This window comes from Microtus pennsylvanicus, chromosome 6 (genome assembly GCF_037038515.1).
Source record: "Microtus pennsylvanicus isolate mMicPen1 chromosome 6, mMicPen1.hap1, whole genome shotgun sequence".
NCBI lineage: Eukaryota > Metazoa > Chordata > Mammalia > Rodentia > Cricetidae > Microtus > Microtus pennsylvanicus.
Genome location: NC_134584.1, coordinates 58,454,612 through 58,480,691, shown reverse-complemented (window position 1 = coordinate 58,480,691; position 26,080 = coordinate 58,454,612). Strand labels below are relative to the sequence as shown.

The 26,080-nt window shown below is 42.7% G+C and overlaps 1 protein-coding gene across 2 annotated transcripts in view; it reads right to left on the bottom strand.

Annotated features, from left to right (window-relative positions):
- Msh3 (mutS homolog 3) overlaps positions 1–26,080 on the bottom strand; it is a 149,566-nt gene that overhangs the window by 82,592 nt on the left and 40,894 nt on the right. For both annotated transcript variants that reach the window (XM_075976332.1, XM_075976333.1), the window contains exons 9-10: positions 11,350–11,462; positions 7,239–7,353 (exon numbers count right to left, since the gene is read on the bottom strand). In XM_075976332.1, the coding sequence (XP_075832447.1) occupies positions 7,239–7,353; positions 11,350–11,462 (228 nt within the window). The remainder of the gene's footprint in view (positions 1–7,238; positions 7,354–11,349; positions 11,463–26,080) is intronic.

The following is a 26,080-nucleotide window of genomic DNA, read 5'->3' as shown; positions in this document are numbered from 1 at the left end:
GACGAATCTAGAGTCTGCAAAGGTCTGTTAACACCCCACAGTGCAGCTGGGGTCCACGCGCCTCTTTTCTAAAATCACTAAATGGCATCTTCACCTCCTGAGTGCCTCCCCTGTCAAGAACACCACAATGATAAAGAAGAGATTGATAATTCGAATCTGAGGTTACGGAGTAGGCATAAGAAAGACTACAAAGGAAGCTATAATGTGATCCATCACTCAATACAAAAAAAGTTAAATGAAAATGTATGGAAGATTCAAAAATATTCCTCAGTTGCACACACCCTCATATGATCAATATAATAATCCCATGAACACAAAGATGAGATTTGAAGTTTAGGAGTATAGAAGCATCCTCTGGTCCACTAGCTATCCTGACCCTAACAGTGAAATGCTGCTCCTACCATTTGATATTCAAGGGAACCAGGTAAATAATGTGTTGTCACAAAACAAAAAGAGTAAAAGAACAAGAAATTTGTAAAGCTTTCTCAGTACCTACCTACCAAGAAGTATCTAGGAATATGGCGGAATTTGGTTGGACAAAGGATCAGGAAGTGGGCTTGGAGGCTACATCTGCATATAACTATGTCTTTCAATACCAACAATATGAGAAAAGATGAACCACCAAATGGCTGTTTTAGTTCACAATGCTGAATCCTTCTATCCCAATATTGCATGCAATTGTGTTTGTTTGTTTGGCCATGGGCTTTTTGTTGCAGTTTTCCTTTTTGTTGTAATTGAAGAAGAAATTTAAATTTCAAATTGGATGCACTAAAGAGGTGTTTCATTAAGCCAACATCTCTACTGACTTAAATAAGATACCAACCAGTGGCAATCCTCAGCCAAACTGATTCCTAAAACACGAAAATACAGCATTAAGGACTTGCTGTGCTCTGGGAATTTCTCAAATTTAGGGGTGGGAAGAATTCTGGGGTGGAGCTTGACTATTTCTTCCAAACACAAAAGAAATTTCCTTCTTGCCACTGCCTGTTTCCAGGGGGAAATTCTATACATTTTGAAGATTTTATCTGCGAGCATCCTCGGGTACTCAACAGTATATCATATATAATCACTGGTGTAAAATATTCAAGCAATTCTGAATTATTTATACTCACAGAAGACGCCAAAGTATGTGAGCTTCAATATGAGCCTCATAAGCAATATCTAACCAGAGCTCATGCTGTGTAAATCTGGACAGCAATGTTATGAGCCATATGGGAAAAGACTTCATTAATATTTCAGCAACAAAAATATACAGGGTGTTCTCTGTCCTTGAGCTTTATAAGAAGGGAAAAATAACATTGGCAAAACTTGGTGAGGTGATGTGAGAAGTTTTATTACTCTTACTCTATTTTCGGGGGGGGGGGGGAGAAGCCCATCTTTTTGAAGAGTAGTCAAAATGCATACCTTACCAGAATGGTGAACCAACTACAGAGAGCCAATTCAAATACTATTTTAACAGAAATGGAAATCAAAACACTCTCCTGTGGCACACCTGAAAGAGCAGAGGATCTCTATGGTACTTGGGGTGAATGGATTCACCACTGACCTGACTTTGGGCCACCTAGTAATCTGTGAATTGTGAGACTGTATGGGAGAAGAGAACCTCAGTCTCACTGCACTTTCACTTCTACTTGATCCAAACAAGCAAACAACCAACGCTAACATTTCCTTGATGCTACCAGTAGACCTATTAAAGAGGGAAGCAAAGACAGATACCCAGTGCAGTGCCAGAGCCAGGTTCAGAGAGTGGGGAAATCCATTGCCAGCTCTACATCACGTACAGGATTAATAACCAGAATGTACAGAGTACTGAGAAAACAAACAACCCAGTCAGTAAGAGTGGGGGTTAGATGTAAACAGGGATCTCAAAAGAAGGAAAAAAGAGCTAAGAAATACCTGTTAAAGTGGTCAACATGCTTAGCAATCAGGACAATGTAAATTAAAACTAACTTGAGATTTCACCACACCCCAGTGAAAATGGCAAAGATTAAGAGAACAAATGGCCGCAAAGGCTGACAGGGTGTAGGACACTCCCTTGTCAACTGTTGGTGGAGTGCAAACCGCTACAGTCACTGGGAATGCACGGACTTTGACGCTGACTGCAGTGAGCTTATGGATCACTGTGGAGCTGACGGTGTTGTCTGCCAGTCCGTGAATCCGGGGGTGCTCTTTAATCCTTTTCAACAATTTTTATAGTTTTCAGGAAATAAGACTTTGATTTTTGTTACATTCACTCTTATTCTACTTGAAGTTCTAACCAAATAAATCCTAATAAGAGCTACCAAAAATGAAAACAAATACATTTCCAAATATAAGAAAGTCAATTACTTCAGAATTTCAGAATGTAGCAATCCCCAAATTCTGTCATCACGATGCTGGGCAGCTTCCCATCACTGGGACAAAACACCTGTGCTGACTGTTTGTGCGGAAGGTTGGGTTTGGCTCACAGTTTTAGAGGCATGACAGTCACATGATGGTCACATGGTTCCATGACATTTGGGCCGGCATCCAGACACTAATGCAGGAATAGGAAACAATGACAGAGTCAAGAGCAAGGATCCCAATATCCTCTTCAGGGGTGCATCCCGGATACTCTCCCTCCACTGAGCCCCTTCTCACAAAGGTTCCATGGCCACCCAATAATATGGACTTGGGATCTGACTCTTAGAACATGTGCTGTTGGGCACATTCCACACCTAATCTACAGCAATAACTCTCTAGCATTACTGTCTCTGTGCACTGCTATGGGGACCAGCTCTAGAACAAACCTAGTTAAATTCTAAAAACAATTCTCTAACTTCAGAAATAGTGTTATCTGACAAAACCCCATTTCACCTGTGCTTATAAACAATTCCTGAGATGTGGGTTTGGGGTATGCCACCTAAAACTCTGCTGTAAAGACAAAGCAACCTTTCACTGGGTGCAAACCAGGGTCTCTAGGATACACAGCAATTTCTGTGAAAGCTAAGCAAAGCAAAGTCCAATTTAACTGTTGCCTGACAGAATAGCCCTTGAAGAGACAGTCCACAAGTTCAGCAACATCAGACTGTAACGTGACTATTTTCCCAAAGCATAAAGTCTAAGAATTACACTTTCAGAATTGCCATCCAAGGGAAGCTGCTTGCCACGTATGGACCCCACAACTGCGCTTCATATTCAAGCAGAACAGTACCAGTCCGGTCACCATCTTCATGTGTGCATCTTGGTTTCCACTGACATTTCAGCAATTGTGAGTCAAGTCTACCTTGAGATAAGCAATGACTTCCTTTTCTCATTAACTCTGTCTTTACTGCCTGAGGGCTGTTGGGGGTGTACACAAGGGGGGGCCTGTCACTTTGAAGCTTTTATATCTTTTTGGTCTTTGGTGGTATGAAATCACTGAAAAGACAAACAATTAGAGGTGCACCAAGTCACTACTAGAGCCAGCTCCTGATCATTTCACAAAGGTACCTCCAAGTACAGACAGAGAAAATGCCACACTTCCACATACATGCAAAGGAAAAACTCGGCTTCGCTCAATTTAATCAAAAGATCCACGATATAATTCAAATGAAGTTTTTCAAAGTTTAGTACACAGAGAAAGTTCATCTTCTATTACTTAAGAGCTACTATTCTTCTAACTAAATACAAGAGGCATCCCTTTTCATCTAGTCCTAAACACCCAGAGCCTGGTTTACAACAGAAACTTCCTCATCCAGTGTCTGCTTCATTCACAGGCTCCTGCTGGGCAAAAGTCGGAAGGCCAATGTCTTCTCACCCATTCTCCAAAGTCAGCCACATAACTGAATCTATTTAATAAGTCTCTCTTTGGAGCTTAGAGTCCAATGAGATACAATCCTAGGCCTCTAACCTTAAAAATATAACTTTGCAGTTTCACTAAAACATGGAATGGATAATCTTGTCAGGCTGCCTGGACTGTTAGGACATAGAGAGCCACCTGTGGGTGTTTGCAATGGTTTCCAAAGACCAGGAGACCAGGGAAGCCCTGGCCTCATGAGCAGACTAACCCTGGATGTGCTCACAGTGTGATGCTTTACTAGAGGGTGTGAAGGGAGGGGGCTGGGCTGCATGAGGCTGTAAGTCCCAGAGCCAGACATGAACTACTCCAGTACACCCTCCCCACCATGACACATACCTTTCAGGTATGTTAGGCACAATGATGAAAAGTTATTATTGCACATATATAGAATAATCTATGCACAGATTTAAAAATCCCACCACAATACCTCCTCTGCCAAGTCTTGTTTTCCTTTCTTCTCCATTGTGGAGAGGGGTGGGAATCACTGCTCTAAAATTGCTCATCATCCCCATCCATTTCTCACTACTTTCTTTAAATATGTTCTGTTAGAAGCTTCTTAACTTTATATGATAAAATGTGTGACTCTTTTTATCAGCCTGATCTTTGGCTTGAATCACTGTTAATAAAGATTGTAATGAAGATCACACAGGCCATTTTCATGGCCTTACATTATTCTGCACAAATATGACACAATAATATCCTTTCCTGTTGGTGGGCATTTAGGTGGCTTAAATAAGACAAAACTATTTCCAGGGAAAGGATGGTTTATTTTATTAAAACACACACCAAAAACAGCACAAGATTCCCATTCTGCTCTTCCTCCATTCTCCTCAGCAACCTTGAACTCCACCATTTCTTTGTTATAAACTTCAGGTAATACTGTTTCACTGAGCTAGCTCCTTCTTGATCCACCACCTTTGCAGAATGGGAAGGAGCTTGCTCATGTAAGATGTAGACACCAACAAGCTGGTGAAGGTGCAATACAGAAAGGCAAGAGAATTTCCAATGCCATCTGGTACCACTGGTTATGAAGATGGTGTTTTCCTGCTTCTCCTGCCATAAGTTGGGAAGAAACTCCTTTTGTGTTTCTGACTTCTAACATCTGGACAATGTCAATGATATGATGGCATCAATACATATGTGATGTGGGATTCCCCTCTGTATGCTGTGAATATGTTTTATTACTATTGGTTAATAAAGAAGCTGCTTTGGCCTATGACAGGGCAGAATAGAGCTAGGCAGGAAAACTAAACTGGATGCAGGGAGAAAGAAAACAGAGTCAGGCAGATGTCATGTAGCTGCCTAAGGAGGGAGATGCCATACAGTTACCAAAGGAGACAGATGCCAGAACCTTACTGGTAGGTCACAGCCTCAAGGTGGTACACAGATTAATAGAAATGGGTAAGTTTAAAATGTAAAAGCTAGTTAATAAGAAGCCTGAGCTAATAGGCCAAACAGTATTGTAATTAATATAGTTTCAGTGTGATTATTCGGGCCTGGGCGACCAGGAAATAAATGAGCAATCTTCTCTTACACATATGTGTTAAACAATTTAATTAATTAATATTAATCAGTAAATATTAAAGACACAAATTGATATCTGCTCTCAAGACCTGCTTCTCAACCTAGGGGTGCAGCTGGGTGTAGAGCACTTGCTTGGCTTGTGAGAGGCACTGGATTCTACCTCCAGCACTGAGAAGAAATACCCCAATAGGAGAGCTACTTCTGGGTACTATACACTACTTTAGTGCCCAAGTCATAGCTCTATTGATCCAACTATTCCTAATTCTCCTAAATTTAACAGTGCCCTAAGTTGTGTATCTGAACTTCCTGCAAACTGAAAATACACATGGCGCTCTATTTTGAAGAAAACATTTAATTCACTTGTAGAGTGATCAAAACAAATCATCAAGTTGAGATGCAAGGCTGGTCAGTCAGCCCTAGAAAATTCATTAATTCTTAAAGAACTCAGACTCCCAAGAGCAATTCCAGAAAGAGTCAAGACCTGTGTTGACCTGCTCAACAACACGTTTTCCCTTTTAGCACTGCCCTTCTCATACTGCATTCTACATTTTCAAATAAGTCATCTCCACCAAGTCCTTGTCTCAGCTTAGGAAAATGCTAGCTTAATACAGAGACCTAAATTTAACCACAAACCTTCCGATTTTATGGCCAGCCAGTAAAACTTGAAGCCTTTCAGAACAAATTGCTTTCCTATTTGAAAATACAAGGTTTTATGCTCTGTTCTGGTTCACCTCTCAGGGAATGTAAGAGTCACAGGCAAGTGTTAGTGCTAGTGTTTCAGGACCCTCTTCTAGCTTCAAAGTTCCCAAAGGGAACAATGGACATTCCTAACATCCTTGGAAAGTGTAAATCAAGCTAATTATTTGAACTGGAGTATTTTTAATAAGGTAAATATTAAATCAAAAATAAGATGGTTTTGTCTTGGAACATCAGTTAGCAGGTTTGAAATTTCTAAAATCTACAAACTTAATCACTCTTACGAAAATCTCTAAAGTAATAGCTGGCCACTTTATCGCCAACTTTTAATTAACTAAAACCAAGAATAAGAAAAGAATACTTTTTGGAGCTATTTAAATTTTTGTCTTTTATTCTTTTCAAGTTTATGTATGTGTGGTATACAGGTTTGTAACAAGTTTGCATGTGTGTGGATGTGCATGCAGTTGAGCGTGCACATGGATGTAGACATTCACATCAGTTCTGAGAACATGAACTCTTGGTCCAATTGCCTGAGAAGCAAGTGCCTGAACTCTGAGGTGTGTCCCCAGGCTCCAGAAAAGGTCAAAATTTATTCATCTTTTGTAATACTAGTTCTTACTCTGGTCAAAAGTATAGTATTATAGTGAGAATAACATATTACATATCTATAACAAACACAATTTGACAGTATACTAACTACCTTTATTATTCCAGCAACAGTACAAGGTAGTTCATCCTTGTACTCCAGTGATAAGCCTGAGTATAATCCCTACTAAGGTAGCTTGAATGAAAAATGGTCCCCCATAGGCTCATATATTTGAATGCTTAGTCACCAGGGATTAGAAGGGTTAGGAGGTATGGCCTTGTTGGAGGAAGTGTGTCACTGGAGGGTGGACTTTGAGGTTTCACTAGACCCCAGCGTCTCTCTCTGCCACTACCTGTGGATCAGGATGTAAAGTTCTCAGATACTTCTCCAGCACCATGCCTACTTGTATACTGCCATGCTCCCCTCCATGATGAAAGGGGCTAACCCTATGAAACTGTAAGAAAGCCTCCAATTAAATGCTTTCTTTGATAAGAGTCACCTTGGTCATGGTGCCTTTTCACAGTGATAGAACAGCAACCAAGACCCTACCAAATGTGTCATACAAAATATTTGTACAATAATTCTCCTCCCATCTTTTTTTTTTTTAATTCAAGATTTTGAGACATTACTTACTCTGGTTTGGATAGTATCTTTTCCAGGTTAAATTCCTTGAGGTACCTTATTATGGCAGCCAAGGAGCAGATCACAGGCTTCTCCAAGTTAATGACACCAGAGAAACTCTGGGAGCCTAAAAACAGAATAAGCATCCTCAGTATTATTACTACCAACAAAAATACATTAAGTTTCATCTATAAAAATAATAACTAATATCATGCATATTAGGCTTGTATTTTTTTTTCTTTTTCTTTTTTTGGATTTTTCGAGACAGGGTTTCTCTGTAGCTTTTTTTGGTTCCTGTCCTAGAACTAGCTCTTGTAGACCAGGCTGGTCTTGAACTCACAGAGATCCGCCTGCCTCTGCCTCCCGAGTGCTGGGATTAAAGGTGTGCGCCACCACCGCCCGGCTTAGGCTTGTATTTTTAAACCAAACTGTGATTACAAATAAATAACTTGTGGTGTGGGCAAAAGAAGACAGTTCTAGATAGACTAAATCATTTTTGAAAATAACATACTTTTTTCAAATCAGAAAAAAAACATTTAAATATTTTCACTATAAATAATCTGAACTACATGCCACAATGTGCATATCAGAAGGTAAATTGACAAACATTGGTAATAGTTAAAAAAAAAACTTCAATCAACCTAAATAACATCCATAGGGCAAGGATAAAATAAGTTTTGTTAAATCCAGATTATGATATGCCTCCTTTGAGAGAATACTGACAGTAGCTCAGCTAACATGAAGGCTGTCTATGGCACATGACTACAGGCGTGGGAGAGACGTGCACAGTCACCTCATAATGAAAGACCCCAGCTTAGCTGCTATAACGCCATTTTGCAAGGCTTTCACACAAACAAGTATAGGTTCAAGGTAAAGTTGGTACTCCTAGGCTGCCAAACAGGATATCTATGGTCAGACATCAGGCCTAGGAGGGGAACAAAAAGTTCTGGGAAAAACCACATGTACCCTAGATAGAGCCAAGTCAGCTATTATCAGATCTTCATGTCCCGGAGGAGCTTGTCCCCAAGTGAACTCATTGCCTCATCCGAACTGACCAATGGAATCCCTGTAACCATGCATGCTTCTGCCGCCCGTTTACATAAAAAAGACCCCCTGCCCAGCCTGAGGGCATGCAAGTCTTCCAAAGAGACTCTGACACCGGCAGGTACCTGTGTACTCTCAATAAAGAAACCTCTTGCTGTTTGCAGCCAGTGGTCTCGGACTGTTCCTTGGGTTCAGGGGTCTCCTCCTGAGGGAAGGTCCTCTCTGAGGGTCTTTCAATCCCTCCCCATGAATATTACAAAAGTTTCCCATCCAGTCACCTGCTCCACCCTTAGCCTATGAGTATACTTAATGCAACCAAAGGAATTCTTTTTAACATGGATAGGAGATCATTAGACAACTTCACTCAAAATAGTCCAACATCCACCAACTCAGCACTAGCTAGCTATCATCAAGTCTAAAAAACCACCAGGCCTACAGGATCTCTCATCCATCTTCTAATGATAAGCTCTCTCCTCCTCCTCCCCTTGGTTACCTGTCCAGTATGCAGACTCCTCTCCCCTACCCCCACCAGCACTGAGTCCTGTGAGCTCTTTTGTACTCACTGTTGCCTCTGTGAGAGACACCACTGCTCTGTATGTCAGGATGGCTGTCCCTCCCAACTCATTCTCTGCCCACATCTCTGTCACACACCATCTCAGCAAGGCTTTCCTTTGCTATCCCATAAACAGTTCTACCTTACTTTCTGCTTAGCATTTACAACCACATAACAAGCTAACTATGAATGTTACACAGACACAAATAGGTATATTCATAAGACAATTCTTATGGATGATACTGTTGTGAAATATTAATTTAGGGTGTGTTACATTTGTTTATGCTTGTTTAATGATGCAATGACATGTTACATTTGTTTGATTAAAATTAACCTGCGGTCAGGAGGCTGAGTCAGCAACTAGCTGAGGGAAGTGGTAGGAAAGAACCATGTGTAGCTAGGGTTCTTAAGTGGGGGTGGAGCCGAAGGAGGGCCGGTTTTAAGGGAGACAGGATCTAGAAGAGGAGGTTAGCTACTTGCTATCTAGCCTCTCCAAACAAGCAGAATTTCACCTCAGCCTTTGAATCCTGAGTTCTACAAAGGGATAGAGATCTAGATAAAATTCTTTTAATGGCTGTGATAAGCGTAAGGGGACAGAATTCCGGCCTGGCCACAGCCAGTGAGGTGGAACCTCTACTAGTAGCTTCAGAGTTGCAACTGCCTATTAGGACAGCATTGCTTAAGAGGCAGCTACTGAATTTAATGAAAACAACATGATACCAAACTGTCAGTGATCACCCCTTCATAGACAAGTGACAAGGGCAGGAACTTCTCCATATGTCTTTATACACAACTGTGTTGTCTGACATTTTTTACAGAAATTAATAGGTATTACAACATGCCCGTTGTAGTGATGCAATGCTTGATCAGTTAACTAAAGCTGTTCATAAACCTAGAGCAGTAGTTGTCAACCTGTGGGTCATGAACCCTTTAGGGGTCAAACAACCCTTTCACAGGGGTCGCCTAAGACAATCAGCAAATACAGATATTTACATTTCGATTCCTAACATTAGCAAATCACAGTCGTGAAGAAGCAGTAAAATAATGCTGGGGTCACGACAACATGAGGAGCTGTATTAAAGGGTCTCAGCATTAGAAAGGTTGAGAGCCACTGACCTAGAGGGTAAATATTGAAGAGCAGCCCTTCTCCTTCAACTGAGAACTTACTTTAACCTTCTAGTTCGATTTTCCTGGAAACAGAGTATTAGGAGATAGCCCGGTCTCCAATAAAAATGATCTGAAGTCAGTGACATCTGACTTAGAAAGAAACATACTCAAATCCAGAGTGTTGGCCTTCCCTGCGTGCAATGACTCTTACAGTCTAGCAAGTGCCTTACAGAGCTCCATCAGAAGATTCCTGACGTGCATGGATCTTCTAAACCAGGCAACCCACACCCACAGAAGAGCCTCTGCCCCTCACATATAAGCCATCACCTGGTGCCATGGACTTCCATGAGCATGCCTCACACCAAGAGGACACATGCCTCGTGGGCAGGCTGCTTTCTATCCCACAACTTCCTCTAAGTCAATCTGAGGCTCAGAAAGGATTGTGGTGTCTTATATGTTTAATGAAACCTAAGGCGAACCCTTGATTCTAGTTCATACTGCTTTCAGAAGTGAAATACGGTCTCAGACATTCATTAAATTTGATTTAAAGGCATATGAAACTAGACAATGATGGCCTGGTGGTGGGGGAATGACAAGATAGTAAGGCTTAAGCAGGGGCTAGTGACAGGGCTAACGACAAGTGTTCTACAGTGTGTGGCAAGGGTATAATGGGGGTGGAGAGAGGGCACATCTGTCCTGAGAGAACAAGAAGTCCCTTTTCACCTCGCCAAGCCTGCAACTGAAGCTAACACAAATAGAGTGACAGGAACAAAATCATTCCCTACTATTAAGACAGCAAATGTGACTTAAACATGTAATGGTTACCCCACATATGGGGTCTGGTCACCAATGTGCTGGCTCTGTAATTCTGGTAACCACTCTTTCAAAATGCTTTTGTCACAATATTTATCAAACTGCAAATTATGTAAAGCAATGGCATGAGCCATCTTTAAAGATGGAGAAGGGTTAGCTGACTACACCTTCACTAAAAAGCACTTGTCTACGCCAGCGGGTGACAGAACAGTCCCAAATGAAGACATCTGTGAGACAGTACAAACGGTGTCCGCATGCTATTGGGCTGCTTTTCTGGTTGTGGCTGTTTTGGGGGAGCTGTCTGTTTTTGTTGCTCTTGTTCTTTTCTGCCGAGACAGGATTTGGCCTACTGAACCAGGCAAGGCTGACACTAGAAAGACTCCTGCCTCTGCCTCCTGAGCGCTGGGTGGACAGACTTGTACCAAGCAGGCCCAACTGCAGTGGTATTCCAGATGAGCCCATGATGGGGGTGGGGGGCTGCCCTCAGATGCTCCCACATACTACTATTCGCTTCCCACATGTCACGAACCGAAAGCCACGCCCACCTTTACCCACAGCTGGTACCGGTGCAATTAAGGACACGGCTAACATCAATAAAATACTTACCCCTGCTGTCAGCCACCCCTCGGGCATAAAACTCTGTAACTGCCTGGAAAGCATGGCTGTATTCAAAGTAAGTGTTATCCATCCTCTCTACTCGAATCCTGTCATACCGCACGCTGAAAAGAAAGAAATTGAAATCTCAAAGAATTACCCATTATCTTGAATTACCTATATTAAGATATCAATCTTGAACAATAACAACAAAAGGCAGACTCATTCCTTATTGCCTTCGGCACACGCTGAGGACCATCTGAAAAGCACCCACTGCAAAGGCCCTCACCTGCTACTCATCTTCTGGACTTCTTACCGAGCACACTCACTGCTCCATACTGAGTATCAAAAAACTCGCTGACATTAGAGGCAACTGAACTAGAAATGTTAGGGGGAGAACTTAAGAAGCATTTTAATTTGATCACACAAATTGTTTAGGAATTCTAGCAAACTCAGCACTGAGCAGCTCATTCTTGGAGAGCACCTCCGGCTGGCTGGCTTTGTGCTGAGTGCAGCTTCATCCTAGTCAACTATATAGTCCATTTCCCTCAGGTCAGTATTCACTCCTACGTGACCTTTTAAAATGTGAATAAAAGTTTTTTCACAAATAAACAAGATCCCACAATCCATATTGGATGGTTCATTTTCCATTTTTCCTGACTCCCTCCCTTCTTCATCTTCCCTTTCTCCTATAACTGGATGGCTACTATCACCTCACAACCCAGGTGGACCCTTCCAGTCTTTACTGTTCATCTGACCGGACACAAACACACACCAGAGGCTTATATAATCTATTCTTCACTGCATTACCAACACATGATATGCCTCTACACCCATCTTGCTTTCCTAGACAATATTTCTCTAAATTCTTTCCATATGTCAATGACTTGTCTATAACTCATTCTTTTGAATGGCAAAAAAATATGTCATAGTACTTATTTGTTGCAATTTATTCAAGCACTTCCTTGTTGCTTGATATTCACTCAGAGTTAACAGTTCGTTATATATTATGTTCAAACACTTCATTCTGAAATAGTAATATATCAGACACAACTGTAGCCCCAGTCGTTCATCCAGTCACAATTCTCTAGCACACGAGGATACAAACACAGCCATGACTTTAGTGTGCTCTTAGGCCCTGCAGCATGTTGCAGAGGCCCGTGCTTCCAACATCCTGAGAGCTGTTTACTAAATCTGGACCACTTGCTTTGGGACACAAGGCTACACTTCTAAGATCTGCACAGGCATATGCTCTTTAGTTATATATTTCTATGTACTTCATTAATTCTTATATGTTCTAATTAAATTGATATTTGTCTTTCAATTTATTTGAACTTATTTTTGTAGTTAGCATGTGGTAGAAACACAATTTGACTCCATATAACTAACAATCAGATATACTCACAGAGCATTCCATCCTGTCTGAACAATTCACAATGCTCCTCCACCACCTGTTTCACATCCCTCTAGGTTTGTGACCTACTTCAATCCACTCCACTGATCTTTCTGTTCATCTGTATCTCACACTACAGGGCTCTATTTCTGTGCTGTGTTTATACCTTGTTCTCCAAAAGCTCACGTGTTCTTGGGCCTCTGATTTTCCTCACCAATTTCCAGTTCATCTTAGCCAGCGAAGTTGTTTGTTTTTACTTTCACTCCCTAATCTTCTACTCTTTGGGGACCCGCCGCCACCAGCTCACAAATAAATCACTCACAGGCAGGCTCATTCTTACTTACAAATGCCCGGCCTTAGCTTGGCTTGTTTCTAGCCAGCTTTTCTAAACTTAAATTATCCCGCCTACCTTTGCCTCGGGGCTTTTCCTTTTCTTACTTCTGTGTTTCTTACTTGCACCCTTACTTTGTGGCTAGCTGTGTGGCTGGGTGACTGGCCCCTAGCTTCTCTCTCCTCCCTTTCTTGCTCCTTCTCCTCTCCCCCAGATTTTTCCTTCTAATTATCCTCTCTGCCTGCCAGCCCTTCCTGTCCTTTCTCCTGTCTCCCTATTGGCCATTCGGCTCTTTATTAAATCATCAGGTGTTTTAGACAGGAAAAGTATCGCAGCTTCACACAGTTAAACAAACGCAGCATAAGCAAAAGCAACTTATCTTTCCATAATTAAACAAATGTTCCACAGCAGAAACATAAGTAACACACCTTAAAATAATATTCCCCGACAAGCCAATTTCACAAAAAATCTTTACTGAGATTTTGACTGAGTATGTAACAACTGATTTACAGAGAACAGTTAGCTTCACCGGAATGCTCACGGTTAAAGGTGGTATTTTCTACTTACATCTCTAATATTCAACAATAGCATGCTATAATTATTTCCAGACTGCATAATCTATAACTATATAGATTACTATTCTAATATTAATATCTCTAATATTCAACAACAGCATGCTATAATTATCTCCAGGGGGTTCTACATTCCGTTGGCTCTGCTCACTCCCAGTACACACCCATGGTGTGAAGTTCAGCATCAGGAATTCTTTTGCACACTGATCTAGACACATTAAGTCAGAGTGGCTGACATAGAGAAACAAGGCAACAGGAAGGGATAGTGTCAGCTGCTCCAGAGCCTGTCTGGGCTAGGAACCCTAAGACTAGAGAGCTGTTTACAAAGCCAGAGTAGAACCCTGCATCATGATGCACTAGAGAGTCTCTTGGCTTTCTGCTTTTGCTCTTTGTACAACCCTTCTTTGTCTCTCCATGAAACTTAAGGGAATTCTTGAAACAATCCCCTGCACAGGCTATAGGAAGCTTCTACTTTTCTGTCTATAATGAAATTTCTTCTGAATAGGGAAATTCTAAGGTCTGGTTTGAAAGTTCCACCAGTTAAACAACAGCCTGACACTGAATACAATCTGCTGAACAGAGGAGGTAAAATCCTAGAAGGAAACTCAGGATGGAGAAAGAGACAGCTTATTTATACTTATTCCTGCACCACAAAATAATGACGAACATAAAATCTCTTATGTGGACATATGGCATGTATCACTCAGGTTTTTATTCTCAGTTTATCATCTAAAATGATAGACAACAACGCACTAGACATAAATGAAAGGTACAGAGAAGAGACACACACCCCTAATACTGGTAGAAATAGACAAACCATTTTACAAATTCAAGAAATCATTATAATAATTTTATTACTTTTCTTGATCAAAAATATAACTGGCAAATTTTTGTTTTAAAAAATAGTCTTTAAAAAACACAACTTTGTAAGAAATAAAACCTCACACACCATTTTTACATCTCTTCGAATACTGCTATGAAAACAGAGAACAGAATGGCCAAAATCTACAAATGATATATTATAGCTGCACGGTACCCTTAAGAATTCCAAATGCAAGCTAGTGGGATGAGCAGCAATAAGATTCATGTGCTATTTGCAGCCATGTGGGAAAGAAACAGAAACACCAAGGTATCAGAGACCAAACAGCAAGCACAGTCACTGCAAAATGTAGCAAGAGGTGAGTAGCCGAAAGCACGGTGAGGGCCGTCCAACCAACTGACCAGGAGCACGGGTGACAGCGGTACAGCCGACTGACCAGGAGCACGGGTGACAGCGGTACAGCCAACTGACCAGGAGCACGGGTGACTGACAGTGGTACAGCCGACTGACCAGGAGCACGGGTGACTGACAGTGGTACAGCCGACTGACCAGGAGCACGGGTGACAGCGGTACAGCCGACTGACCAGGAGCACGGGTGACAGCGGTACAGCCGACTGACCAGGAGCACGGGTGACAGCGGTACAGCCGACTGACCAGGAGCACGGGTGACAGCGGTGCAGCCGACTGACCAGGAGCACGGGTGACAGCGGTGCAGCCGACTGACCAGGAGCACGGGTGACAGCGGTACAGCCGACTGACCAGGAGCACGGGTGACAGCGGTACAGCCGACTGACCAGGAGCACGGGTGACAGCGGTACAGCCGACTGACCAGGAGCACGGGTGACAGCGGTACAGCCGACTGACCAGGAGCACGGGTGACAGTGGTACAGCCGACTGACCAGGAGCACGGGTGACTGACAGCGGTACAGCCGACTGACCAGGAGCACGGGTGACAGCGGTACAGCCGACTGACCAGGAGCACGGGTGACAGCGGTACAGCCGACTGACCAGGAGCACGGGTGACAGCGGTACAGCCGACTGACCAGGAGCACGGGTGACAGCGGTACAGCCGACTGACCAGGAGCACGGGTGACAGCGGTACAGCCGACTGACCAGGAGCACGGGTGACAGCGGTACAGCCGACTGACCAGGAGCACGGGTGACTGACAGCCATACAGCCAACTCACCAGGAGCACACATAGTTCCCTGTAAGGTGTGGAGGGACCAGAAACTGTGAACTGACAAAACTATCAAGTGCTTGGTGAGAAGGGGTTTTATGTGTGTGCAAGTACACATGTATGTTTGTGCATGTGGCAAACTGAGGTCACCCTCAAGCATCCTTCCTCAGGAATGCTCCCCACATTATTTCTGAGGTGAAGTTTCCCTTTGGTTGGGGCTCAACCCACTAAGCTAAGTCAGCTGGCCAGCAAGCTGAGATCCACCTGTCTCTGCCTCCCCAGTGCTAGGATAGCAAGCAGAAACCAACCACACTGAGCTTTCTAAACTGGGATTCTGGGATCAAACTTGAGTCCTCAATTTACCAATGGAGACTCTCCCTAGTCACCAAAGTGCTTCTTGGAAACAAGATCTCACTCTGTAGAGATGCTCTCATTAACAGAATAATCCCAAGTGAGTAGACAAGAGATAAGAGTCAAAATAATAAAGAAAGGACATGGCAGGAAATGTACAGCAAAGTCACTGTGCTAAGTCAGACACAAAACCAATGACGACACAATGTAAAATTCCCTGTGTGCAAAATTCTAGCAAAACCAAATCGACAAAGAATTAGTAATCACTGGGGCCAATGGTGGGGACAACTTCAAAGAGACTTGAGATATTTGACAGGATTCTATAACTGGACTCGATGTGAGCATGGGAGGACAACAGTCCATACTGTGTATTTAAAGAAAATTAACTGTGCTATTTATAATGATACCTTAAGATACAAACAAACTGCAACAGGCAAGCTAAGAAAGCTACTATCTATAATTCTCTTCTAAGAGCTCAGGAAAATAAATTATATATATATATATATATACATATATATATGTATATATATATAAAATCAGAAAAGAATCAAGGTCAAGCTCTACCCAAGTTATTGTAAGGAAAAAAAAGCTAAACAATATATCTGCAAATAATAGCAGAATCTCAGATATAACAAGTCAAATGTCCATAAAATGTAGAAAGACTAGAACTTAATAGTTAAAGGTAAGCTTAAAAGAAAAAAAAAACAAGAAACCATGACGTTTTTGTTTTTGTTTTTTGAGACATAGTCTCACTATTGTTGCCCCGGCTCACCTGATATTTGTTACATAACCCAGGCTGGCCTAAAACTACTATTTATCCTCCTGCCTCAGCCTTCCTAGTGCTGGAACAACAAGCTGGGGAAAAAAACAAAACCCCTCACAATGCACTGCCAGAACCAGGATGATTAGAACAGAAAGAAAAGTAACTGGTCTCAGAGGCGAAAGATGCCAGGATGAACAGGTCCTGCAGATAACACATGCAAGTAGAAAACAAAAACCAATGACCAACTCAAAATGAAAGGGAAGCAACTATTTAAAGTATTGAAAAAAACAACAAATCCAGAAATAGAAGGAGGTGATCTGACTACGTATAAAAAGTGCTCCCAAGATGCAACACTAAAGCTCCACTACCCGGAACTCACTAGAAATGTAAAATCTGTCAGCTTGGTGGCAACACTTCTCAGCTAAATGAAATTCCATCTCAAAAAAGAAAAACAAACATACAAACATGCATTCAGGCATCACCAAAGCAGTGTATCTCAGATCAGGGCGTAAACATTAGAAAAGCTTAAATCCAGACTTTCACAAAAACACTTTAAAAAGTGAAATCAGTGGATGTTGTGGAATATTTATTTGTTTAGCAAAGATGCATTACATTTGTTTATGCTGATTTGTCTGACTGTAAACATGGGCTGCATTTGTGTTCATTATAAAATTAACTTGGGTTCAGAGAGGCGGGACTAGCACTGATTGACAGGAGGCAGCAAGGAGGAATATAGCCTGGGATTTTTAGATGGGACACTGTGGAAGGATCAGGACTGCAGCAGAGAAAAAGTTAGCCAGTTGCTATGCTAACTCTGAGGTTGCAGGATTTCACCCTAGCCTTTGAATCTCAAGTTTTATTAGAGATGAAGGTAAAGCTGCCTTTAGCAGCAGCATCAGAGTCATTGTCTTGGGGAACAGATGGTAGTGTAAAGCACAGCTGCTGTGCGGAAGGTCAAACCACAGGTGAGAGAGAGTTCAGTTCAACAATGTCATCTGATGACTAGCCGAATACCCAGCGCTCGGGGCTTACATGGGTCTTCAGGTAATGTGGTACACAATAACGTTAAAGAGCCACTGAATTAGCCAATGGTGTCCAGACAAACACATAACTAGAAATACTTCAGGATCGGTGTTGAGTATTTAATATGTGTTTGCTTAATGAACCAAGCTTTGAAGACGCTTTACGGTAGGGGCACATGTTCAGGGAGCCATGGGAGAAGAGGCCCCTGCTGCAACAAGACAAACCAACAGGGGAGACATGGGACAGCATAGGCAGCAAAATTCAACCTTTTACAGAAATCCATATAAGTGGTGGTCATATCAGTTATTCCTCTGAAAATGTACAACTTAAGGAAATAAGAACTTGGCATTGTAATAACAGAATTAACAACTTACATATGAACCCTCAACACAGGGAAATGGGAAAGACAAGAGCAAGGCTGAAGACCCTGAATGAAAACCAGTTAGCCCCAAATTCAAATTAGAAGTATTTTACGTGCTGTTTCCGTAGTTCATCTGTAAAATATTTGTCCTCTACAAAGACCTAGAAACAATAACTAACTCTGTGACTAAGGAACCTCTGGAATGTAGATTGTGTTTTTCAGATATCTTTTCCCGCTAAGAGAAACCATGGCCATTTGAAGAAGTGACTAACTTCAGGACTAGATTAAGATAAGCCTAGAATATCTTATTATGTATTAGCAAAAAACCTAATAGTAGGGCCATAACAAATGACTCAGAAACCAACTTGAAGAGGCCCTCATTACCTAATTATGGGCCAACTGGAGCATGAGGAAGAAACACCGAATAGCAAACACATTGAATTAAAAGATTCTAGGTATGCTTACAGTTCAGTGTCCACAATAACACTTTAAAAGGTGAACTAGTTCACTGCCAGCACATGCCAATAACTACTCAGTTCCTCATCAGAGACGGCCATGTGGATAGAACACATGAAATCACCACACCATTTCTCCAGAGCAACCCCAAATAAAAGCACCAACTCGACTCAACTACAAATCCACAGAGAATTCTGAGAAGCAAATTAGCTCTAGGACACAGCCATTGAGACCCAGACTCTAGAAAAGTCAAGAAAATCAACTGTGTCTCTTCAGCAAATAAAGGGATAGAGAGGGGATGGGATCTGCAGGTAGAGAAGGCTCAGAATAAAACCATAAGAAACCTGCGATAAGAACCAAGAGCAAACATACACATAATAAAACCCTGGGCAGGGGCAGCAAGGAACCTCAGGCCTGTGGTTTCCCAGAGGGCTGTGCCGGCCTTCTGGAAGGACTGCTGGCACTTATCACATGCACAGACCTGGCTCCATGCCTTCCTTTTTAGTGTACTACCTTCTTTTCTATATTTGAACCAAACTTTAAGTTTCTTTCAAATTAAACACAAATACTTCAGATTTTCTGAGTTTCTCTACAATAAACGCCCTTCTTAAGTCACCTTTTACTTTATTCCCCGTCCTCTTTTTAATCCCCTAACCACCCATGCTCATCATCACTCTGGACTTACGAGGATTCCGATACACCATTCAAACAGCTCAACAGCAAGAACACATTAGCCAGATTTCTTTACATCACTGAAGAACGGCTTATTCCTTAGCATCAAAATACAAATGGCCAACAATTGTATGAAAACATTCTCAGCATCACTAAGCATGTGGGAAGTCAAAAGTCAAAACCATAACACAAGTTAATAATAGCTATTAGTAAAAAAGATTTTTAAAAAACATATGTCAGTGGACATATAGGTAAAGAGGGCCATAACAAAGATGAAGAGGAAAGTTCATTCAGATACCATGGAGAACAGGATGGAGGTTCTTAGAACTACATTCTTCTCTAGCAACCTCGCTTCTGGGTGTATATTCCGGGAAATGAAGTCCATGTCTTAGAGATGCACTTCCATGTTTGTGGTCACACTGTTCCCAACAGTCAGGACCCTGAAACAATCTGAACTCGCTAACAGAAGAATAGTAAGGAAATATACCACAGAGTATTGGCCAGGTGATGGAAAAGGAAAACTGTGACCAGTAAGAACCTGGGCAAACCTCAGAATACCATGAGACGTAAACAGAGCCAGGCCCAGGAAGACAAACACTGCACGATCTCACTTACATGTGCCATCTGTAGAAGCTGAGCTTTAAAACGCCAAGACCACCATGGTGGTTGTCAGAGGAGGGGACAGGCTGGAAAGGGAGGTGACCGTCAAAGGGCAGATCCAACATCCACACGGTGGCCACAGTTATGTGTCATCTTAAGAAGATAATGTAAAGTGATGGCTGTGGTCGTCTGTAATCAGTTCAGAGTGGATCAAAACACTGTGGCATCCACATAGAGACACTCACATACATGAGTGAAGTGAGGAGAGACTGAGCGGTGGGCCATATTTGGAAACCCTTCTCCTTTAACAGCTGCACTAGTTTATAAACAGATGTTGATGTGACGCTTCATCATGAAAGAGAATTTGTCAACAGGAAATGAAGAGAGTGGCTAAAAACTTGGCCAGAAATAAAAATGATGACAAAATGCAAAACCTCAGTGGCATTCAGAGCGTAATTAAATTGTAATGTGTAAACCAGGGTTATGCTAAAGTGAGTCTTAGAGTAGGGAACAGAGTAAAAACTTTAAGGGTTACCATGAGCCAGACATACAGAGCCTAAGTCCTGAATGACCACAGGTGGAACTGTGTTCAAAATAATCTGTTTTAAGAAGTAACTTTAGCGTAACAAATGGTTCAGAACATAGCAGCTCCATTTGTCTTTGGACAGTAAGTTGTAAGGCCCACAGGGATGCCTGACACTGACACAGCATTAGACCCTTTTATAAAGACTGACAGCTTCCCAAAAGAGAAATGTAAAATTACTAGTGACCCACAGCTTCCATTCCTAGGTATTTGCCTAAAAGAAAAGAAGACATGGATCCACATAAATATGTGTAAATGTCCACATCACTTATAATGAAAAATAGCAAACATTTTAGTCAATCAAACAGTGAATGAATAAACAGAATATAGTATACCATACAATAGATCACTGCTTGCTAAGAAAAAGTAATCACGTACTTACACATATTTCAACAGGGGAAAGCCTGAAACTACTCTGTTAAGTGAAAGAACGCAGTCACAAATGGGATGGCGGGAAACCGAACTGCTTCTGCACAGCAAAGGGAACAAGCACCACGTGGGGAGACAGCCACTAAGTGGGAGGGAGTCTTTCTTTGCCAACTGCCCTTTTGCTGTCGGTCGCTGTGATAAAATACTGAACAGATTTAGTGAGGACAGGGTTTACTTCAGCTCTGAGGGAAGTCAAGGAGCTTGGAGGCAGGAACTAAAGTGCAGACCACAAAGGACACTGCTCACTGGTTTGCTCCCCTGGCTAGCTCAGCGACCTTCCTTATACATCCTTGGCACACCTGCTCAGGGGTGGCACCACCCACAATGGGCCAGGCACTCCACATGGCATCATTAATCAAGAAAATGCCCTCAGAGGCATGCCCACAGGTCAATCCAATGGCCCCAGCTCCCTGATTGGGATTCCTTCTTCCTGTGTCCCTCTAGTTTGTATCAAGTTGATAAAACTCATCTTCATATCAACTATGTATCTGACCAGGGTTTGCTATCTATAAAATATAAGGAACACCAAAAAGAAGCAAATAGCAATTAGCACAAATAATAAAAACCCAGAGACAGGTATTAGGGTTCAACCTGATGATCAGAAAAGCAAAGCAGCCAAGCCACTAGAGAGCTCTTACCTCTATGAAAACTTCTGCTGAAAGGGGAGCGAGTTCCTGTCTCCTCCTGTCTAATATTCTTCTCAAGTGCTGGGATTAAAGGCGTGCACCACCAACACCCGGCCTCTATGGCTGACTAGTGTGGCTGCTGGGATTACGGGTGTGCGCCACCACTGCCTGGCCTGTATGGCTGACTAGTGTGGCTGCTGGGATTACAGGTGTGCGCCACCACTGCCTGGCCTGTATGGCTGACTAGTGTGGCTGCTGGGATTACAGGTGTGTGCCACCACTGCCTGGCCTGTATGGCTGACTAGTGTGGCTGCTGGGATTACGGGTGTGCACCACCACTGCCTGGCCTGTATGGCTGACTAGTGTGGCTGCTGGGATTACGGGTGTGCGCCACCACTGCCTGGCCTGTATGGCTGACTAGTGTCACATTCTGCATTCTCCTCTTCAGGCAAGCTTTATTTATTAAAATACAAATGAAATATCACTACATGTTCCTTTTTTTCTAAAATGAAAAAAGAAGGCTATAACTAATATAAGAAAAACTATATACAATAAATACAATACAATACATTCTCTAACAAGGATATAAGACCCCCTGCCCCTATAAAGCTTAGTATTTAAAGAGGGTTAAGCAGAAAACTGATAGTAAAAATATCTAAAAGTACTTCTTAAATTATCTATTATTTACTTAGTGCACATGTGTGAGCCCATGCCACACATGTGGAGGTCAGAGGACAACTTGAAGAAATCAGTTATCTCCTTCCATCACATAGTTCCTGGGATCGAACTCAGGACATCAGGCTTGGCAGCAAACACCTCCACCCACCAAGCAATCCTGCAGCCCTAAAAATAGTGTGTTTCAGGTTTGAGCCTCCAACAGCTAAGCCATCATGGTTTCAGCCCCCAAACATACTTTTTGTATGATCTGCCCCATCCCTTATCTAACTTCGTTCTTTTTCCTCCAATCGCACTGACCTCTGTGCTGTCCCTAAAACACCTACGATCAGGTCTGATCCAAGGGCTTTGCACCTGCCTTCCCTGTGCCCCAAATTCCTCTCCCAGATCTTTATACAACATCCTTAGCTTCAGGCTTTCAAAGTCATCTTATGAGATCACTCAGAATGACCGAGTAAGGTGGCATTGCTCACCGGCCTCCCTGAGGACGGGGACCTTTATCTGTTTTATTACAGGAACCCGATTCTTCCTGTACTGCTGGGTGATGCACAAGGGCACAGAGGAGGACAGCCTCAGGAGCTACGCCTCCCCGAGGTCGGCAGCAGCATTCCCATTTTAAAAACAAGTGGCCCAGTTTTCCAGAGCAAACTGAAAGCTTTTCCAGTTCACCTACTGGCCCAGGCTACTCAGAACAAAACCGAAGGGAGACTTTCTACCGTCTCTGGTGCTGAAGAAGGATTTTCTTCTATCTTACTCCACTGGAGAACACAGCAGCCTAACACAGGGCCCTTACTGAATTTCTTCCTGTAGACCAGAGGTTCTCAACCTATGGGTCGTGACCTCTTTGGGGGGTACAATATCAGATCTCAGATATTTACATTACAATTCATAGCAGTAGCAAAATTACAGTTATGAGGAAGCAACGAAATGATTTGTTGATTGGGATCACAGTGTTATGAAGGTTGAAAACCAATGCTCTAGTTCTCTTGACATCCAGCCAGCCTTCCAGGAGCCCACAGCATTACTGTCTGTCAACTGGAGGAGCAGCGAATGCCCTTCCTGAGCTCAGAGTCTCCGAGAGGCTCTGAGGGAAGCAGAGGCAGCTGCTCACTAATCACCGCGCTAATTAGGGCTTTGTTTGGTAAGCAGAAAAGGATTTAGAAACCCATTAAATCTGATAAAAATGGACTTGTCAGTTATCCTCAAGGCTCTCCTGCAGCATGAGAAGAATGTTCAGCCCATCGTTTGGCCATATGTGCATTAAACATCCTCCTGCAACCAGTCTGTTCTCAAATGGGCTCTTTACAAACTCAGTGCTCTGTGTTCCCAGATTCCTCAGGTGTAAGCACTGCAGGTCCAAAGCTCTTTCTCTGAGAAAAACTGAAACTTCATACAGGAGCAACAGCCTACTAGAAACCTATCAAATTTGATTTTAGTTAAATGTCCTTTTTTTTTTCTCATGTAACATGACTTGCTGCTGATAAATGCATTTTGTTGTTGGGAGCAAGGCCCCTTGTTTTGGCCACCTGGCTAGCTTATACCCAAAATAATTACACAGAAATTGTATCAATTAAATCACTGCTTGGCCCATTAGCTCTAGCCTCTTACTGGCCACCTCACATATCTTGATTAACCCATTTCTATTAAATCTGTGTATAACCACGTGACTGTGGCTTACCGGCAAGATTCTAACCTACGTCTGTCTCAGGCAGGAGATTCATGGCATCTGCCACACTGCCCTTCTTCCCAGAATCCTGTTCTGTCTACTCCGCCCACCTAAGTGCTGCCCTATCAAAAGGCCAAGGCAGTTTATTCAACCAATGAAAGCAACACATAGACAGAAGAACCTCCTACACCAATTAAATGGTGATAAAACTGTCTTTCTGGAAGTGTCGATCCTCACTTCCTCAAACTGAAGTCTGCAGTAGGCCTGATTCAGAATCACACGACTGCAGCACAGGCACAGGTTCCACAGCCCAATGTGCTAAGACTCGGGAGGAAGTCGGAGGAGGCCACTACTAGTGCCCAGCAGTCTGGATGGGAAATGCCCCACAGGCTTAGGTTGCTTTTGTCGTACTATATGTGTAGGTGTTTTACCTGCTTCTATATACATGTGATATACATGCATCACAAGCATGCAGAGTCTATGGAGGACAGAGAGAGCATCAAATCAACTGGAACTGGAGTTTACAGAGGATTAGAAAGCTGCCTTGTGACTGAGACCTGAACATGGTTCCTCGGCCTGCAGCATCAAATGTTCTTCCCACTAAGTCATCCTAAACATGTGATCCCAGTTGCTGTGCTGCCTGGGGAGGTTGTGGAACTTTTACAAAGTGAAGCCTTGCTGGAGGAAGTGGGTTGCTGAAAGCAGGCCCAGCCCACTTCCTACACAGGTTTCTGCTTCCTACTAACAGGAAGTAACCAGCTTCCCTGCCTCCTGTATGCTCAGATATGATAGACAGTGTCCCCTGACCTGTGACCACTATAACCCTTTACATTGTTTCGGTCAGTCAGTGATGAGAAAAGTAACATAGAAAACGGGGCCTTTGCAGTGCAAGTCTGCCCATGGGGCTTAAAGGCCGGAGCAATCGGTGGGAAGAGCAATGTTGAAGTGTTTGTGGAGTGTGGGCCAGAGAAGCCCTACAATGCCAGATGCAGAACTCAGTGGGCATCTGCAGGGAATTCCAGAGATGGAAATGTTAACAGAAATGCAGACTGTAAAGACTGGGAGCTTTTAGAAGGAAATAAAAACTATCAGGAACTGCCCTGCAGCCTGTTCTGATAATCTCACAAAGCATTTGTCTGTTTATTGTTGTTTTGTTTTTGTCTGTATTCTGAAAACTCAAGTGAGGTTCAAGAAATACCACAGAAGGGGGAGAAAAAACTGTAAGAGCCAGAGGACAAGGACTCTTGTTGCTAGATAGCGTCCTTTAGACAGGTAAATGCACCTACAACATCTCAGCAATGCAGCTACCTTAACAAGACCTGCATAATAGCACCACAGTGTGGATGGGGAAATCTCACGAGGCCCCACCCTTAGATAAGGAACAATCAATGGCTCTGGAGAATGGCAGGCTCCATAGCATTTCCATTCAAGTACGCCTTATACTTTAACCACAGACATCCCTTATCCTCGCCGGTCCTCCCTCCAACCCCTAGCCCTCTTCTTTCTAAATAGTCTTCCAGTCTATCTGAGTGTATGAGACCTGAGTCCCACAGAAGAGAACGTGGATTACTTGTTGAAGTCTGATTTATGCTGTTTAATATACTGATCTCCAATTCCATCCATTTCCTACAATTAAATACTGTCATCCATTCAATAACTGTATAGCTGAATAAACTCCATTTGTGTGTGTGTGTGTGTGTGTGTGTGTGTGTGTGTGTGTGTGTGTGTGTGTGCATACACATCACCTTTTCTTCATCAATGGGGCATTAGGCTTACCTCCTAATTTGACTATTATTATAAATACTGCTGTAATAAACATGGCTACATGGCTACTTCTGTAGAATTCTGACTTAAACTCCTTGGGCATGGATCCAGGAGGTGCAGCTGCACGTGGCAGTGTAGGGTTAAGCCAGCCCCTTTAGGGGGCGGGGTTTGCCTCGGGCGAATGCATACTGATAAATGGGCCGGGAGGCCGCCCATTCCCTTTTTTCCCTTTTCCTGCCTCCTGTGAAAGGGCTGAGCAGAAACCTCGGTTCTGTAAGTTTGTTTAAACATTAAAACTGTACATATATTCTTTAATATCTGCCTTTGCATTTATTTACTGCCGATACATGGCAGTTCTGACTTAGATTTCTGAAGCCCTGTGTCTATTTTAGAGAGAACTACAAAATTTAGTGTGAACTCAATGTCTATCCGTGGTGATTAGCACAGCAAAGCACACGTTGGTCTCCAAGCTTCCTGAGT